This window comes from Hibiscus syriacus, unplaced genomic scaffold (genome assembly GCF_006381635.1).
Source record: "Hibiscus syriacus cultivar Baekdansim isolate YM2019G1 unplaced genomic scaffold, ASM638163v2 tig00110483_pilon, whole genome shotgun sequence".
Lineage (NCBI taxonomy): Eukaryota > Viridiplantae > Streptophyta > Magnoliopsida > Malvales > Malvaceae > Hibiscus > Hibiscus syriacus.
In genome coordinates this window covers 2,720,791-2,740,576 of record NW_024062759.1, presented here as the reverse complement: position 1 = coordinate 2,740,576, position 19,786 = coordinate 2,720,791, and the positions used below count along the sequence as shown (strand labels likewise).

At 33.3% G+C, this 19,786-nt stretch overlaps 1 protein-coding gene and 2 pseudogenes across 1 annotated transcript; all 3 read left to right on the top strand.

Moving 5' to 3' along the window:
• Positions 1–4,662: 4,662 nt before the first annotated feature.
• Positions 4,663–6,496, top strand: LOC120129279 (annotated as a pseudogene).
• Positions 6,497–7,189: 693 nt separating this feature from the next.
• On the top strand, positions 7,190–9,599 carry LOC120129192 (probable polyol transporter 4). The gene is made up of 2 exons (XM_039146767.1): positions 7,190–7,596; positions 7,926–9,599. The coding sequence occupies exons 1-2, from the start codon at positions 7,377–7,379 to the stop codon at positions 9,287–9,289; spliced, it is 1,584 nt and encodes a 527-aa protein (XP_039002698.1). The 5' UTR covers positions 7,190–7,376; the 3' UTR covers positions 9,290–9,599.
• A 401-nt stretch (positions 9,600–10,000) lies between these two features.
• On the top strand, positions 10,001–17,266 carry LOC120129257 (annotated as a pseudogene).
• The last annotated feature ends 2,520 nt before the right edge of the window (positions 17,267–19,786 follow it).

Sequence of the window (19,786 nt, the reverse complement as noted above, 5' to 3'; positions counted from 1 at the left end):
TATCGAAAACCCTTTCCAAAGTCTAGTGTGAGACCAGCCATTACAAGATTCCGGCATGTGGAATTAGAGCTGTTTTAAGCCAAGTTTGATGGCTTGTTGTAAACAAAATGGGTTAAGATCTGAGTGGTAAACATAAATCAGTGATGCTGTTTTGAAACTCGGCATTCAATTGCATGCAATGTTTCTTTTTCACCATTATAGAGCTAATAAAAGAGTTTGAAAATGTTTTATCCAATCTAACCTCGGAATCAAACTCAAAAAAAATACTAATCAAAATTAAGATAATACTTTTTTAGTGTTACATTAAAATTATGTAGTTTATGTCCCATCTTGGAGAGGAGTGTGTTAGCCTGATGAGTATAAAAAAGTTGCTGCATGTTGCCGATTGATTTGGCTTAAGATGGTATTGCTGTTGAATTATGGACACTTTTACTATATAGATTTAGGTTGCTCGATTACCTTCAGTTTGCATTTCTTTGTTACCTGTTTGTTTCTCTCACAAGGTGATCATGAAACTTTGAGGCTTAACAACCAAGTTTACTTGGAAAGAAAATTATCTGGGGAGGATTAAGTGTTTAACAGCCTTGTCGTCCTTAACCAGACAAAATATGGTGTTTTCTTGCCCAAGAGAGGCTTCAGATTACACCCGGATGCTCGTAGCTTAACCGCCTTGCTTCCAACAAAAAGAAAGTTCGAATAAGTGAGGAAGGACAGAAGAACAGAAGAACAGAAGAAGAAGTAGAGGGAATGTTAGCATGATGAGTCATCAACAATGCTTCTCATGCTTAGTCTGCATGGTGATGTTAGTTAAGTAGTTAGCAGCTTCTTGAAGTTGTTAGTAGCAGTTAAGATTGTTAACATCAGTTGTAAAAACTGTTAGGCTTATAATATTCATTAGAAGCTGTATATAAACAGCTGAAGTTTTGTAATCCGTTTGCAGTTTTGCAATGATCAATATACTAATACTATTCTTTCTTTACTGCATTCTTAACAGAGTGGACATGAATCCCACATTTAAATAAAAAATGAATGTTTTAGGGTTTATAAGCGGTGGAATTGAATGTCTTATTAAAAATGTTTTTTGAGAAGAGATAAATGGTCTTATTACAAATGATATTATTGTGATCTTTTTTACGTCTAATTTCACGTTGAATGTCCCATTGGAGAGAGTAGGCAAGAAGGACAATCGTGATAATAGTTCATAACGAAGATATCATGAAATTAAGTGAGAGAGAGAATATAATGTCTTAGAGAAACAAAGAAAGAGAATCGTTACTATATAAAAATATCTTAAAATTTATAACCGGTGATGAAACACATTCTATCATATATATATTTTTTGGAAGAGAATAATTACGTGTAACATGTGCAATCTACATGCACATTATATTTCTAAATTAAAATTTGTTTTTTTTATAACTTGCAAACATTGGATTATTTGACTTAAAAGGTTAGGCAAAGTTGAACGTGTGAAACTCATCAAGGCACTTAAAGAAGCACCGGCTGACTGACGGGCAGATCATAGGCTTTATATTCATTAGGGGAACGTTAATTACCTTGCCAACTACGCATTATTAGCATTAATAACAATGTTTTGGCACTTGTTTAATCTCAGCCTATGGCCGTCAAACTTGAGTAACTAAACTAATTGATTCAATTTTGTGTTGAAATAGAAAGGTACCGCAAATTTTTAATGTGTTTAGTGGTATTAGATGTTAGTGTTTTGAACCATATTTATAATTCAAATTTTAATGTTACGAATATAATAGACATATAATTTTTCTTAAAATTTTAAAGTATACCAATTCATTTGATCTTTGAAATTACATATTTTATTAATTCAACACTTGATTATTTAAATTAAATTTGACATTTAATTAAAAATAGATGAATGCTATTTTTTAGAAAATTAATTGTTGAAATATTAAATGATTAACATTATTGATACGGCTTCTATATGATAATTGATGTGTACTTTGTATATCTTTTAATTTTTAAAATATTTTGAAATTAAAACTATTTATTAATGTAACATAAGACTAAAAATATCAAGTAATCATTGTTTAAGATTTAAAACTAATATGCATGTTGTTTTTTAAAAAATAATATGAAAGTATGAATAAGCGACTTTAACGATTAAAAGATAATTGTTATTTTTGAAACTCTCGAATTCAAACACAAAGTGTATAAAGATATTTAAGTATTCATTATCAAATGATAGATAATATTTTGAATATATATTATTTTATAATTATTTGATACCGATAGAAAATAAATTAATATGCATTTTATGTGTTTTCAGTGTAGAGTTTAATGATGAAATTCAGACCCCCATAGCCATAAGCGTTCCAACATAAAAAGCTTTGCTATAAAGTGCATTAAATCTTCACATCTCTTCTGACGTTGACAAAGAAAATGTATCCCACTTACTTTGTAATAATTTCAATCCACCGACATGTTTTAAGAATATTTTTTTATATAAAATTAAAATTCTATTTATGAAATTTATTTTGTATTATGAGTCATGTGAGTTCAAATTAAATATTTGATATTGTCTAAATTTTTTATTTTTACGTAAATTTCATTATAAATATTTAAGAATAATATTATATATCTGATAATTTCGTTATCAGTCATCATAGCCCTACCATAATCGTACATCAATGGACATTTTTAATCATGGCCAGACCATGATAGTACAACAATGGGAAGCCCCATGCATTCCACAACTTATATAGACACATAACATAAATCATTTGTGGGTTGATCTTAAATGTGCAACACCAACCTAGTGTTATAAATTACTTGGACTTGCATAGTGCAATATAACATGGGGATTTTTTTTAAAGTCAACGTGGGTAGATGGGAAATGATGTGCAGCACTATCATTTCCTACGACCAGCCAACTACTGGGTTGAATTTAAGAAACCATGTTGTGAGAGGAAGAAAAGAAAACGAAATGCATTAATTGAGATCCGCTCGAACTGTGAAGAAGATCAAGGCGGCAAAACTTTATTGTATTTGTTATCTATTTAAGTTCGAACATAAAGCCATATATAATTATTATTCTTAGAGATTTAATATTCTAGTACGTTGTTTATCGAATGATCAAATTTTTTTTAAACACGTAACTTTATTTCATATTAATAAAAAGAGTAAATTATGTGTTTAGTACTTAAATTATCTATTTTGATATATTTTAGTATTTAAACTAGTTTTTGTTTCATTTTAGTACAATCGTTCAAAATTTGACGTTAAGTTTTGAAAAAAGTTGAAAGTTCATGTACTAAAACGGACCAAAATTGATAGTTTATGTACTAAACGCGTTAGGTTTTTAACGACATAATTGATTGTGTGACTAGGGCAGTAAACGAACCGAGTCGAGTTCGAGTATTGCTGAATTCGACTCGACTCGATTTTTAAAGTTGTGAAGCTCAAATCGAATTCGAAATGAAAAAATTGAAGCTCGGCTCGGTTCGAAAACTCGCTAGCTTAAAATTTTTAAGTTCCACTTGAAATAAAAAATTGAAGTTCGACTCAAATTCGAACCCGAACTTTAAGTATATGAAAGCCTTATATTGTATTTTTTATATAAAAATAACATATAAATGATATATTATTATTATTTTTAATTTCAAAAATCTAAAATTTTAATACATTAAATTTTCGAGTAGTTCGCGAGCTTTTAGAGTCGAGTATCAAATACCTCATTTTGGCTCGTTAATAATTCCAGTCGAGTCCATTCGATTTGAGTGTTGACCGATCTTTGATCGAGTCGATCTCGAGTAGCTCACGATTTTTCTCGTATCATTTACAACCCTAATTGTATCGAGTCAAATCAAATAAAAAATAGTTAATTTAATTAATACATTTAAATTTTATTTAATTTTTAATATTAATTAAATTTAAATTTATAATATTATGATATGGATTGATTCAAATTTGAATGAATTTTTCATTATATATATTTCTTTATACTTTTATGACATAAATAAATAAAATTTATAATATTATTTAATAAATTAAATATCATACAAAATTATTAGTGAGAAAAGTGAAGTTGTAGGTAATTTGTTCATTCTAATTTGAGCGAAGAGTTTCAATCAATGATTCCATGAATGATCGCATGAGTAAGTAACAAACATGATATGTGTAACTATATTAAATTTTTTAAATATCACATCACATTTGAATGGTTTGATTAACATTATTTAAATAATTTAATTAAAAAAATTAAAAATTTCAATGATCATATCAATAAATCATTTTATAATTAAGTGTTTATGAGTCTAATTTACCATATTAAATAACGTTTAGAAAGTGAAAATAAAAATGAGGTTAAATGATTTAGATATGATATCTAAAGCGTAATATTTGATTTAAAATAAAAAAATTCTTAATGAATTTAAGTTGAATATAAAATAATATTTATTTAAAAATTCTTACCGACAATAAACATTGATATCCACAAGACACATATTATCCGTTTGGACAGGATTGTTGCAGGCCGAAAGGCCCAGAGAATCACTGTTTATGGAGAAGTGGAAGAGAAATCAAAGCAAATCCCATTGGATAATGAAAGCTGACATGGCGTATTGCCATCAAGATGCTCAAAAACCAACCTTATCTGCCTCCGCCTCCGTTCTCCCTTCAACCAATTATAACAATTATTACACTAAAAAAAATCTCATCAAAAGCCAGCAGCTTCATGGCTCTCCGAGCAGCCTCATTGCTACCGCCGCCCACCATCTCCGTTCATCCTCAGCCCAAATCCAAGGACACAACTCTCTTTGGCGTTCCATTCTCCACCCATTTCAGCTTCCCTCTGCCTTTAACTCAGGTGAACCATCCAATGTCATAGTTTTCATACTGAAAATTGAAAATGGTAGATAAAAAGTTAGATTTTTTCTCTAAAGATTGCGACTTTGTCATAGTTTTTCATATCTGGTACGCTGAATGAACTATAGGACTTAGGAAAAAGGAAGCCCTTGCTGAAACATCCAAATATCTTTCTATTTTATGGTTTTCATACTGAAAATGATAGATAAAATGTTTTTTTTTGGTAAAGATTGTGACTTGTCAATAGTTTTTCATATTCGGTACGTCGAATGAACTATAGGAACTTAGGAAAAAGGAAGTCCCTGCTGGAATTGTTCGAGCACAAACGGCTGCCACAACTCCAGCAGTTGATCAGGCAGCACCACAAGGGAAGAAGACCCTGAGAAAGGGTAATGTGGTAATAACCGGTGCTTCGTCCGGATTAGGCCTAGCGACGGCCAAGGCTCTTGCCGAGACGAGGGAATGGCATGTAATCATGGCGTGTAGGAACTTTCTCAAGGCTGAGAAAGCAGCTAAATCGGTTGGGATTAATAAGGAGAATTATTCAGTAATGCATCTCGACCTCGCCTCGCTCAATAGCGTGAGGCAATTCGCCGATAACTTCCGCCGTTCGGGAAGGCCGCTTGATGCTTTGGTTTGCAATGCTGCTGTTTACTTGCCTACTGCAAAGGAAGCGACGTATACCGCCGAAGGGTTCGAACTAATCATCTCGGTCACTTCCTACTTGCAAGGCTACTCCTAGATGATCTCAAGAAATCCGATTACCCTTATAATCGTCTCATTATTGTTGGTTCCATTACAGGTAGCAGCCTAAATGCAATTTCAGGTTTGCACATACTTTGCGAACTGATGAATTGTAATCTTCCTCTCAATGCAATTGCAGGAAACACTAACACATTGGCCGGAAACGTGCCACCGAAAGCTAACCTCGGGGATCTCAGAGGACTTGCTGGAGGCTTGAATGGAGTACAGAGTTCACCTATGATAGATGGAGGAGATTTCGATGGTGCCAAGGCATATAAAGACAGCAAAGTTTGTAACATGCTCACCATGCAAGAGTTCCACAGGCGGTACCACGAGGAAACCGGAATCACCTTCGCGTCCCTTTACCCCGGTTGCATTGCAACGACAGGTCTGTTCCGGGAGCACGTTCCATTGTTCCGGATTCTTTTCCCCCCGTTTCAGAAATACATTACGAAAGGCTATGTTTCGGAAGAAGAAGCCGGGAGCAGACTTGCACAGGTCAATTAGAACAATATATGCTTACATGATGCACATTTGTTTAGTGTTGCATTGCATATGAACCAAACAAGCCTTCTATGTTGCAGGTTGTGAGTGATCCGAATCTTACGAAATCGGGTGTTTACTGGAGTTGGAACAAAGATTCGAAATCGTTTGAAAACCAGCTTTCGAAAGAGGCGAGTGATGCAGAGAAGGCAAAGAAGTTGTGGGAGATAAGTGAGAAGTTAGTTGCTTTGGCATAAATAGACACCCGGACGAGAACAAACAAACTAAAAACATAATTCACCATGGTTTCCACCTTTGTAAATGTAAAAGGTTTTGTGCTTAATGAATTACAAAATACAAAATGGCACCCTATTATTTGTCATTTCTATCAACCAAACATATGGGAATTGAAGCTTTTGTCAATTATTAACTTCAGCTTCAACAGAAGCTCTATTGGAAATGATCTCCAACATGAATGGTTAAAAGTACAAGACACTGAATTTAAATTTTTTTATAAGCTAAAGTGATTATAAAGTATATCTATGATCTCTATGGAGAGAAAAAAATGTAATTTTTATTATTAATTAATTATCTTTAATTAACGAATAAATCTATAAAATATAATTTCATGAAATTATTGAAAAATAAATATTCTGATAGGAGACCCATTCCATCACAATTAAAGGCGAAATTCAACTTTACGCGTATTCAAAACACCAGTGGCCTAAATGGAATTAAAACAATCATGATATTTTGCCTTGTATGATTTGAAACAAATGAACCGACTTTTTGTTACGTTATTAGTAGTAATTAAAGGAGAGAGATGTCTTTGTCTGTTCTCGTTGGTGAAAATTATCTCAACAGACATGGATTCCATATGTTAGATTCCAAATCAAGGAATCAAAATTCAGACAATTCAAAGGCATTTATGCCAGAAAAACCACAGGATTGCTTCGAAAACGCCTACCATAAATTTTTGGCAGAAATGTTAACTTTGCACATTTTACACTCTTTAGACCTGTGCTGTTTATATACAAGAGCTTGTGATGTTGACTATATATATATATATATATATATATATATTTATGTTCATTTGCATATGTAATTAAGCTTTGGACTTTGGAGAAAACCACTTGGCTTGCTTGCCTGATAAAAAGAAAGGAGAGGACCCGCCTTTACTTGGACTTTCCTAATCTTCCTTCCTTTCTAGCTTTTAGATCTGAAAACCCAATTCATTGCATAATTGACCTTATAGGAACTTCTGTTTCTGGGTCTGTTTTTTGTGAGTTCAAACAGGCAAGGTGAGCGCTATGGGGTTGGTGGGTGTCCAAGAAAACGGGGGAGGGGAAATGGGTTTGGTTTTGGGGAACAAGAAAAACTACAGGAGGATGGATTCTGAGCCATCGGATGATGTTGACGATGATGCTTTGAATCTTCATCATCAACAGCTTGAGAGGAAGAGAAGTATCAGGAAATATGTTCTTGCTTGTGCCGTATTTGCTTCTCTCAACAATGTTCTTCTTGGCTATGGTAGATTTTTTTCTCTCTTCATCCATCATATTTTTTCTATTTGCTTTGGTTGCTTCATGAGTCAAGCCTGCACTTTTTTCTTTCTGCGTATTTTGTAATTAGGTAAATGGTTAAAATTCACCATTTTGGCTCAAAATCTGTTTCTTTTTATTCTATCATCATAAGCAAATCTTAGTTTTTTTGTAGCTTGTGTATGTTCTTATTGCTCATCGATGTCTTCGTTGAGGATTGTATTGGAAATCCATTTTGAACATATTTGCTTTGATTGTGTTGCAGCTGTTAGCAGTTTTTGTGTACTTTGAAGCTAAGAGTTTATCTTTTATGAACAGATGTAGGTGTAATGAGTGGAGCCATTATATTCATACAGGAAGATCTGAAGATAACCGAGGTACAAGAAGAAGTTCTAGTTGGGATTTTGAGTATCATTTCGCTTCTGGGTAGCTTAGCAGGCGGCAGGACATCTGATATTATTGGTAGAAAGTGGACAATGGCATTTGCAGCTGTTGTGTTTCAAATCGGTGCTGCTATCATGACGCTTGCACCTTCGTTCGAAATACTAATGATCGGACGGATTTTGGCTGGTGTTGGTATAGGCTTTGGAGTCATGATTTCTCCTGTCTATATCGCCGAGATATCACCTACTGTTGATAGAGGCTCTCTTACCTCCTTCCCTGAGATTTTCATAAATCTAGGAATTTTGCTTGGTTATGTCTCGAATTATGCATTTTCAGGTCTCTCAGTTCATACAAACTGGAGGGTGATGCTGGCTGTTGGAATTTTGCCTTCAGTGTTCATAGGGGTTGCACTTTTTATCATACCGGAATCGCCGAGGTGGTTAGTCATGCAGAACCGAGTCGAAGAAGCAAGATCTGTGCTACTAAAAACAATTGAAAACGAGAAAGAGGTGGATGACAGGCTCTCAGAAATAGTTGCTGCCGCTGGAATTTCTAATGGAGAGAAGAGTGAAGAGAAAGCTGTGTGGCGTGAACTGCTAAGTCCTTCTCCTCCAGTTCGTCGGATGCTGATCACTGGATTTGGAATCCAGTGTTTCCAACAAATCACCGGAATAGATGCAACTGTTTATTACAGTCCCGAAATCTTCAAGGAGGCCGGGATTAAGAACAACTCTAAACTTCTTGCTGCAACTGTTGCTGTGGGTGTTACAAAGACTGCTTTTATATTGATTGCTACATTTCTTGTTGATAGAGTAGGGAGGAAGCCCTTGCTCTATGTGAGCACAATTGGGATGACCGTCTGTTTATTGACCTTAAGCCTTACCCTTGGCTTAGTGGGGAACGGGCAGCTCGGAATTGCGCTGGTGATCTTGTGTGTTTGCGGTAATGTAGCTTTCTTTTCAGTGGGAATGGGTCCTATTTGCTGGATTTTGACTTCCGAGATCTTTCCCTTGAGGTTGCGAGCTCAAGCGTCTGCTCTCGGTGCTGTAGGTAACAGGGTATGCAGTGGCCTTGTCGCCATGTCGTTCCTCTCCCTCTCTCGTTCAATTACAATTGCCGGAATATTCTTCCTCTTTGCATTGTTTTCAGTCCTTTCTGTTCTTTTTGCTTACAAATGTGTTCCCGAGACCAAGGGAAAATCATTGGAACAGATTGAGTTGCTTTTCCAAAATCATAATGAATGGCAAGGAAGTGAAGTCGAGATGGGAGACTCCGAACATTTAGTACAGAAAGCTTGAGTAATTGAGGGTTCTACTTCATTTTTCAAGGTAGAATCTAAGTGGAAAAAGCAGGAATCATATGAAAATTTACACCATTCAAAGAGCTATCCTCGGTCACCGGCCTGCAAGTGTCGGATTTTATAAAGAGAACGTTTAGTAGCTCCCTGGATGTCTGTGAAGCTCAATGAGTTGGTTTCCCAAAGGAGGAACCATAGTGTCATTTGAGGTGCATCATTACTGCAAGAAGCATGTTTGAAGTAATTTTTTCTCTCTGCACTTCGTATACAGTTTTGTTTCTCTCTAAATCCATGAGAATTTAGTAGTATTAATGTTAGACATAGATTGGATTCTAGTCGAATACTTCACTGTATCTATATTCAATTTCTGCAGACCAATCGTAAACGGTTAGAAAGTAACATGTTTGTGTCGATTCATGTTCATACAAATCTTCAATATATAATGTTAAAGATTGTGTTCACTTTCTATTGTGTTGCTTGGTTAAGATTTGCTTTCTGGATCATAGAATCAATGTTAGATTCAACTTACTTGGTTCAAATGATTTGGCATTTGTCTGAATTCCGAGACATGATTTGGCTTTCGTGGCGGCATCAAATGATGCCGGTGACCAATGGTTATTGGAATGTCAGTTCAGTTCTCGCAGAAGATGGTATTAGTTTTCATCTCAGTCCATGAATAAACGAGAAACCAGTATCCTTTGACCAATAAAAAATGGAAAAGATTGAGCATAGCCATGTAAGTTCGAGGATTAAAGCTTCACGTTGCACGGATTGGAACAAGCTACAACACATTGAACATCGAGTTTTGAAGTAAACTAGAATCGATGTTCTGTGTTAAGGATCGATTCAGTTCCATTTTCTGACAATAATGTGCAGGTCCTAAGGTGGTTCTTTTCCTGCATGGCTTCTCTGAAATTTGGTACACATGGAGGCACCAGATGATTGCCGTCGTTAATGCTGGCTTCCGAACTGGTGCTTTTGATTTCAGGGGGCTATGGGCTCTCGGACCATCCACTGGAGCCGGAAAAAGCTAACTTCAACGACCTTGTCGATGATATTTTTCCTCTTGTGCATATTATTATTAATCTATAGTTTGAAAACCATGTTGTATTTATACATTATGCAATTTAGCTTCAACTATAAGGAAAAACATGCAGGCTTTTCTCGTAGGGAAGGACTTTGGTTCCGTGCCTGCATTCATGGTATCTGTTATCCACCCTGAAAGAGTGTTGGGTGTGACACTCGGCATTCCTTTCCTCATACCCGGTCCCGTTGGCATCCAATTCGATTTCCTTCCCCAAAGGCTTCTACATCTTAAAATGGGCGGTATTATTTGGATGACCATATTATTTGTTATCGACATATGATCGATTAGCTTCTTTGGATGACCATATTATTTGTTATCGACATATGATCGATGTTGATGAGAATTCGATGAACAACTGAAAGTCGAGCATGTCGAGACGGTATTTCGCCCGGCGAAAACAACTGTCGTTGCTTTCTAAATCTCGTCTCGAAAAAATGAGTGTTTTTCTTCTGGTATAAGATAAAACACAATTTTTAGAGTCGCTACCAATCATTTTATTAAGGTGTGATTGGTCACCAAAAATATTATGTTATTTTAATAAAATTTATAAAAATAATATTAAAATAACACAAAAAAGGTTTGTTTACCAGAAAATGAGTTCGAGAGTCGGTTACGTGTGGGGAAGAATTAGCACCCCACAACACCCAAAATTAGTACATTGTTTATTAATTAATGCCTTTGCAATAAATTAACAAATTTGTATTTAATTTCAATTTATGATCCCATAAAAATATTAAAGATATTTTTTATACCAACAAATTATTTAAAATAAATTCCTAATAAATTAAGAAAATATTTTATAATTTATTGTATAAAATAAAATAACCCCAAAACACATAATAACTTTAATGATTAAAAATAATAAAATTTTAGGTTACTATTAATAAATACTTAATATGCAAAGTACTATAATAGTAAATAATTCTAAAAATAATATTTAAAATTATTATTTTAAAACTAAAGGATTAAAATTGTAAAATATCAAAATTAAAAATCCTAATTCTAAATATCATGAAATCTAGGTATTATTAGTGTAAATAATCCTAAAATATTATTTAAAATTAAAATATTAAACTTCAGTGATTAAATTGTATAAATATATAAATTAATGGTCTTAATTCAAAATATTATAAAATATAATTACTAATAGTGTAATTTAACCCTAAATGACTATTCGGGATTAAAATATAAATAATTAAAACATCAGAGACTAAAATATGTTATTTACCCTAAAATATATGTAAATATGCGATTAATGATTAAAATAAAATAAAATAAAATAAAATCTAAAAACCAAATTATAGTGCACAAAAATCAATTCTAGTGACTAAATTGTAATGCATACAAAGTACATGGACCATAGACATGATTTGTGCATTTAAGAAATTACGCAGAAACCCTTCCCCCAAAACGACGTAGTTTTGAGGAAGATATAAATATGCCTTAAATGGTCTAAAATCCTCATTTTCTCTCATTTCTTTATTTTGCTTCTCTCCAAAGAGAGAGAAGCTCTCCAAAGAGAGAGAAACTCTCCCTTCTCTCTAAACTCCCTCACCGGAGGGAGAGTTGGTCACCGGTCGGTCACCTTCCGACCACCGTCGAACACTATTTCAATCACTATTTCGGTCATCGGTCACTATTCATAGTGGCCGAAAAAAAATAAAAATACCTCAAAACGTAGATCGACTTTCCCTCGACCCGAATCTAAGCTTCTTTTCGCTAAAAGCTAGTCAATCGGACTAGATCTGAGATTTTACCTTCGGTAAAATCACTTTTTTGATGATGTTTGAGCTTCAACGGTGGTAAGATCTCTTCTTCTTTCTTTTGCTTCCTTTGTTCGTTTCTCTCAGTCGTCCGTTGCTTCTCTTCTCGTTCTTGTTGTTGTTATTTTTTATAGGTTTTCAATGCTTTTTATAGGCCTCGGAAAGCTTCAAACAACCGTTCATTTTGGTGAGTCACCGGATCTACAATGGTGACTCACCATAGGGAGTGAGGTGTGCGGTTCTCCTTGCTTCTTCTGGAGTCTTCTACTGAGGCGGCGGCATGGCAGTGTTGGAGTGGAACACTTGGACGGTTGGAGTAAAAGTGTGGGAAACCTTTGCTACTAGGTTTTGGATCGGGTCAAATGGGTTCCGGTTTGTAAATATCTATTGTAATAAAATTTATTATTTAATAATAATAATAATAATAATAATAATATAAAAAGGACGGGACGAAAATGACTGTCGACATTTACCCCTCTTTACTCATTTTTGTGTTAACAAGAATAGAACAAAGATAAAAAGAAAATGAATTTTCGTCCAGTTGACTTAATGTTTTGATGGGAAATCCGTTCCATTTTTCATGGGAGAGATCCAACTGGTGTATGACATTGTTCCTTCATGATGAGGACATTTGGTCATGTTTAGAGATAAATTGAGATAGCATGGTTCCTTTGTGATAAGGACTTTTGGCTATCAAAGAATGACACGACTCCTTCGTGATGAGAAGTTCTGATTGGTAGATGACATTGTTCTTTCGTGATGAGGACATTTGGCCATCTTTGAAGATATTTGAGATAACACAGTTCCTTCGTGATGAGGACGTCTGGTTATCTAAGGATGACACGACTCCTTCGTGATGAGGAGTTCTGATTGGTAGATGATATTGTTCCTTCGTGATGAGGACATCTGGTCATCTTTAAAGATATTTGAGATAACATAGTTCCTTCATGATGAGGACATCTAGTCATCTTTAAAGATATTTGAGATAACATACTTCTTTCGTGATGAGGATGTCTAGTTATTTAAGGATGACACGACTCATTCGTGATGAGGAGTTCTGATTGGTAGATGACATTGTTCCTTCGTGATGAGGCCATCTGGCCATCTTTGAAGATATTTGAGGTAACACGGTTCTTTCGTGATGAGGACGTCTGGTTATTTAAGGATGACACGATTCCTTCGTGATGAGGTTTTGGACCTTTAAATTCATAACCCTACAATTCTCCGTAGAGTGACTAAACTCTCCAGAATGATAATTGCATGAATTCTTGACACCCTGCCAATCTGGACGCAAATAAGTATTAGGCCTTGGAGGAATTGGTGTTATGAGGTCATTTTCAAAACAAAATGGTAATAAATCTGAATATGAGATTGGAATTGGAATGAGATGTATTATTTTCTTTTTGCTTTTCTTAGCTTTCTTCAATAGCCTTTTAACCTCTTCTATACTTCGCTTCAACTTGATCTTTGTCGCCTTTTCTAGGATCATACCTGATTTTTGGAGACTTATTGGATTTCCACATTTCTTGACAAGTTCTTGGTCATTTGTTTCCATTGCATTGGTTATACCACTAACATTCATAAACCCATTCAAATCTGTTACAACGAGATCCTCTAAGATTTTCTCTCCATGGATCACAATATTCACCATATCCATTTGTTTTGTCATTTTCTCTTTTGAATCGTCCTGAAACCTCTTTGCTTGATCATTCATTTTTTGTTGAATCTTGATAATTTGCTCTTGGAGTTTCTTGATTCTACCAACCCTTGATAAAATCTTATTCATAACTCTTATCCTTCTCTAGGAAGATCAAGTTAGCTCCAATTTGATTTTGGAAATTCTTCATGGAATCCTCCACAAATTATTCCCATATTTTTATGATTAAATGTATGTAAAATAATTTGAAACAAAATGTAATTATGCAAAGATGCGAATGCAAAAAATGAAAATATAAATACAAACGTAAAGATGCGAATGCAAATGCAAAGATATGAATGTAAAAAAAAACAGAAATGCAAAAATAAGAATGTGAATTGTGCAATGCAAATGCACGTATGCAAAAAGGTGTTGATACTGAACTGATTCCTTAGAACAACTTTTATACTAAAACGAAGTTTTAAACATATTACAGATACATCTACATTATTTTCTACTTCATGTAGGACTATTCGTTCTATATTTCTAGCCTTCTATATGAACATCAATCATGAATCAACACCCTTGAATATGTCATGATTATGCAAATGCAAACAGAACAATTAATATATGCATTTTCAGAATATATACAAAAACTGGTTTGTAAGAAAAACCACATCCTAACCTCATGCTTTCTAATTACATGCTTTGTTTGGAAAAATAACCTAAACCGCATGATTTCTAGTTCACATGCATTTATTCAGAAAATAAAGTAATAATGTGTAAATTGAAAGACACAACATGCTTTTCCTTGTGTACTTAATCTTATAAAACTTAATCAGGTTAGGCTCCACCTAGACTTCAGTTCTAGGCTTTATTATATGCTGGGTTTTGGCTCTAGGGTAAAAAAAAGTCAATGAATTGTCCTTTGTTGGTATCCTCTTGGACTGTCAAACCCTCAATCCTGGTCCATTACAGACTTTCGGATTAAGTTCAATTCAAAGGAACACACTTCCTTAAGTCCAAACGGAGGTGAAAACCACAGGAGGAATATAAGGTGTGAGCTTAAAAAATGGTCCCCTATCCCATACGGAGGTGAAAACCACACGAGGGAGTAGTTTCTCATTCAAGCTAAATGGTATAGAGCGGAGTTTTAGCTCATGTTATACAAATGTAGTTGTGCAATGTGTGAGGAAAAGCGAAAACAAAGCAAACAACACCGAACATAAAACTCAAGACCCTGAACAATTATTTAATCTGAAAACATTAGCAAACAGATTAGTACAACTATTTAGTGGTTAAGCAAATTAAGAGTCAAAATGCAAACAAAACTTATTTAAAACCAAACAAGGGATCAAAAACCAAATTAGAACGAACTTGTAATTTTATTTGTAAAGACAATTTATTAATTGACTAATGGCCTGACTCTCTAAAAGTCCCCAGCAGAGTCACCAAGTTGTCGAGACGGTATTTCGCCTGGCGAAAACAAGTGTTGTTGCTTTCTAAATCTCGTCTCGAAAAAGTGAGTGTTTTTCTTCTGGTATAAGATAAAACACAATTTATAGAGTCGCCACCAATCATTTTATTAAGATGTGATTGGTCACAAAAAATGTTATGTTATTTTAATAAAATTTATAAAAATAATATTAAAATAACACAAAAAGGGTCTGCTTACCAGAAAATGAGTTCGGGAGTCGGTTACGTGTGAGGAAAGATTAGTATTCCCACAACGCCCAAAATTGGTACCTTGTTTATTAATTAATGTCTTTGCAACAAATTAACAAATTTGTATTTAATTTCAATTTATGATCCCATAAAAATATTAAGGATATTATTTTATACCAACAAATTATTTAAAATAAATTCCTAATAAGTTAAGAAAATATTTTATAATTTATTGTATAAAATAAAATAACCCAAACACAAATAATAAATTTAATGATTAAAAATAATGAAAATTTAGGTTACTATTAATAAATACTTAATATGCAAAGTATTATAATAGTAAATAATTCTAAAAATAATATTTAAAATTATTATTTTAAAACTAAAGGATTAAAATTGTAAAATATCAAAATTAAAAATCCTAATTCTAAATATCATGAAATCTAGATATTATTAGTGTAAATAATCCTAAAATATTATTTAAAATTAAAAATATTAAACCTCAGTGATTAAATTATAAAAATATATAAATTAATGGTCTTAATTCAAAATATTATAAAATATAATTATTAATAGTGTAATTTAACCCTAAATGACTATTTGAGATTAAAATATAAATAATTAAAGCATCAGAGACTAAATATATTATTTACCCTAAATATATGTAAATATGCGATTAATGATTAAAATAAAATAAAATAAAATAAAATCTAAAAACCAAATTATAGTGCACAAAAATCAATTCTAGTGATTAAATTGTAATGCATACAAAGTACATGGACCACAGACATGATTTGCGTATTTAAGAAATTACGCATAAACCCTTCCCCAAAACGATATAGTTTGCTTCTCTCTAAAGAGAGAGAAGCTCCCCTTCTCTCTAAACTCCCTCACCGGAGGGAGAGCCGGTCACCGGCCGGCCACCTTTCGACCACCACTGAACACTATTCCGGTCGTCGGTCACTATTCACGATAGCCCAAAAAAAATAAAAAATACCTCAAAACGTAGATCGGCTTTCCTTCGACCCGAATCTAAGTTTCTTTTTCGCTAAAAGCTAGTCAATCAGACTAGATCTGAGATTTTACCTTTGGTAAAATCACTTTTCCGATGATGTTTGAGCTTCAACGGTGGTAAGATCTCTTCTCCTTTCTTTTGCTTCCTGTGTTCGTTTCTCTCAGTCGTCTGTTGCTTCTCTTCGCGTTCTTGTTGTTGTTATTTTTTTTTGTAGGTTTTCAAGGCTTTTTATAGGCCTCGGAAAGCTTCAAACAACTGTTCATTTTGGTGAGTCACCGGATCTACAATGGTGACTCACTATAGGGAGTGAGGTGTGCGATTCTCCTTGCTTCTTCTGGAGTCTTCTACTGAGGCGGCGGCATGGCAGTGTTGGAGTGGAACACTTGGACGGTTGGAGGAAAAGTGTGGGAAACCCTTGCTACTAGGTTCTGGATCGGGTCAAATGGGTTCCGGTTTGTAAATATCTATTGTAATAAAATTTATTATTTATTAATAATAATAATAATAATAATATAAAAAGGACTGGACGAAAATGACTGTCAACAGAGCAGAAGCAGACTTCGGCCGATTAGATGTTAAGGCCGTCATAAGAAAAAATTTACACCCTCTTTTGAAGAAGTGATGTACAAGTAGCTGGCGATGATGAAGAGATAATGGACTTGGTCGATGCACCGACTCTATTGCTGCCATGGTTCACCGAGGATGATCTCGATGTCTCTGCAACTTTGCATGAGAATTCTGGTTTCGGAACTGCTTTGCAGGTTCCCTACAGGTGCTCTCAAATGGATTATGGCCTAGGAATGGAGGACTAAATGATAAAAGGTGTAACTGATCCGAAACTTTGTAGGTCCTAGGAATGGAGGACTCCTTTAGACCCCTGAACTTGGCTTTAGGTCCCCAACTGATGTTAGAACTCTAATAAATCTGATATAAAACAAATTAATACAGGATATATCACGCTAAATTATCAAGAATAATAAATAAATGTGTTGAATCTGCACATTACCCTTAATTTTTAGTCTGTTCATCATTATTTAAAAATCAATTATTTGTATATTTAAACCTCTTTGACCCATACTTTATTTAGGTACGGAAACTCAATTAATTTTAATCATAGTATATCACTTTTAGTTTGAGTTATTTTTTTAAGATTGCAATAATATAATATATTTTTTTATTAAGTTAATGTGATTATAAATTAGTATTTATTCTATTTAATATTCTTAACCATTTGACAATGAACGTCCAATCACCCTGCTGCAGCTGCTGGTGCTCGAAATATATATATATTATTTATCATACACGTCATATTTATATATTGAGTTAATGACATCATACGTCCTCAATTTATGATCACAAACTCTCTCGAAATTCCCTTATAAATACTGATAAAATCTCTCAGTTTTTTCACAACTCATAATTTAAGAAGTTTATTCTCTTGAAAATATTTTCTCTCATTCTCAGAAAATATCCCTTTTCCCTTAGGTTTTACGGTGATAGTCGAAGGTAAGGAAAGTTCGTGATATCTACTGTTGTGCTACTATAGGTGATCATCTAATTGTTGTATTTTGGGAGACAGACAACCAAAAATCACGAGCACCAAGGAGTGACTGAAAAATCTATTTTAAGAAAATTGTGCAGCGACAGACCTCAACTAATTCCTATCATAGGATCAAAATACATAGTATTTTATTTCCAATAATTCTCTTTTATTTTTAAAAGAATTTGATTCTTTCTTTTACTTTTTTCAAGTTCCAACTTCGTCTCGGATTGTTACTCTTGGAAAACAATTACATCTAAGGCCACTTAATTATAGGTCCAAATTATTGTTAAGTTGTCATTATACCAAAATTAGACGCATAATTAAATAACTTTGACCTATTCTAGAATACCAGAACCTAAACCACTGGCAAAATAAGAAAAATTACAGCAAAGAGAAAAGAAAATGGTGGGTCAAAAGAGGAGGACAACCGAAGCCTAAGTAAAAACGAAGTTGGCCAGTGACGGCGTTTTCCTTTTCCAAGTAAAAAGGCACGAGCTTGATAATCAAACCAAGTTTTTCTAGAATATATATATATATATATATATATATATATATATATATATATATATATATATATATATATATAAATCTTAAATTACAAACAAAACTTCTATGACATAATTCTACGTAAAATTTCAACCTTAAACATTTACTTATTTCTCATCAAATCGATAATTTATTTCAAATAACATTATAGATTAACAGAACATTTGAAGTAACAGTTTTGAGATTTAATTAACAGTCATAGTTTATTATAGGTTGGTTTCAATTCCACGCTATCATAATTCTTTTTGAACTCATTGTTATAATGGGAGGATATTTACTAGAAAAGAATAAAGACCAAATTTAATATATATTTTCATTCTTCCAATCAATCTTAAACTTATGTAAAACTAAAAAAAAATTATATTGTGTAAATAAATCATAATCCTCTCGGCTTAGACGTAAATTGCATTGTCTACTATTTTCTATTTTCGACTTGTCTTAAAATTCCTCCATATCCTATTTCTGGAACATATGTTTCAACTATATTTAGGCTTATAGGATTTGCTAAATGTAAGCAAGGTAGTTATGTGATTTGTTTTTAATTTAAGATATAATAATATTATAAATATTCGTCCAATCATAACCCTAAATTGAGAGATAAAAGAAAAAGGAAAACGCAAGAAGCACCATGCAAAAAAAAATCAATTTTAGCAAAACCAATTAAATCCTGGTTTGAAATTTTCTAAAAAGAAACAAAGAAGAAACTTCTTCATCAAAATCTTCAACTAGTGCATCACTCCAAGATGTTCAAGATCCAAATGAGATGTCATCTCAAGTCAAAAATTGGATTAAATTTCTTTCTCAATCTCCATAAGCTGCAATGGATTTTGCACAAAAGAAGGACGAAAGTCCTCCCCAAAAAATTGTTGCTGAAAGAGTAAAGATTTAAAAAATAGAGAGATTATTTTACATAAGCCAAAGTCTCTCACAAATGTTTCAAAACAAACATCTCTTCAAGAATTGTTTTCAAAATAAGAAGTAGTTTCACAAAACTTTGCTAAAAAATCTTCAGAGTAATTTTTTTTCAAATAACAATGTTGAACAAATTCTTCCGTTAGATGATGATTTTGATTTTTCTAGTAATTCTCCACACATTTTGGTTAAACAAATTTTTAACAGATGACATTTTATGCCAATAAATATGAGGAAAACCTATGAATACTATATGAATAAATTAATCCAAATAGGATTTGTGATGTTTAAATATTACATTGATCTAAAAGATTCAAATTTTATTATCCAT

What these genes read in the sequence shown, in the direction of transcription:
- LOC120129192 (XM_039146767.1), top strand. Translation starts at nt 7,377, where the DNA reads ATGGGGTTGGTGGGTGTCCAAGAAAACGGGGGAGGGGAAATGGGTTTG. An exon ending in CAATGTTCTTCTTGGCTATG is followed by an intron (nt 7,597 to 7,925) that starts GTAGATTTTTTT and finishes TTTTATGAACAG; the next exon opens with ATGTAGGTGTAATGAGTGGA.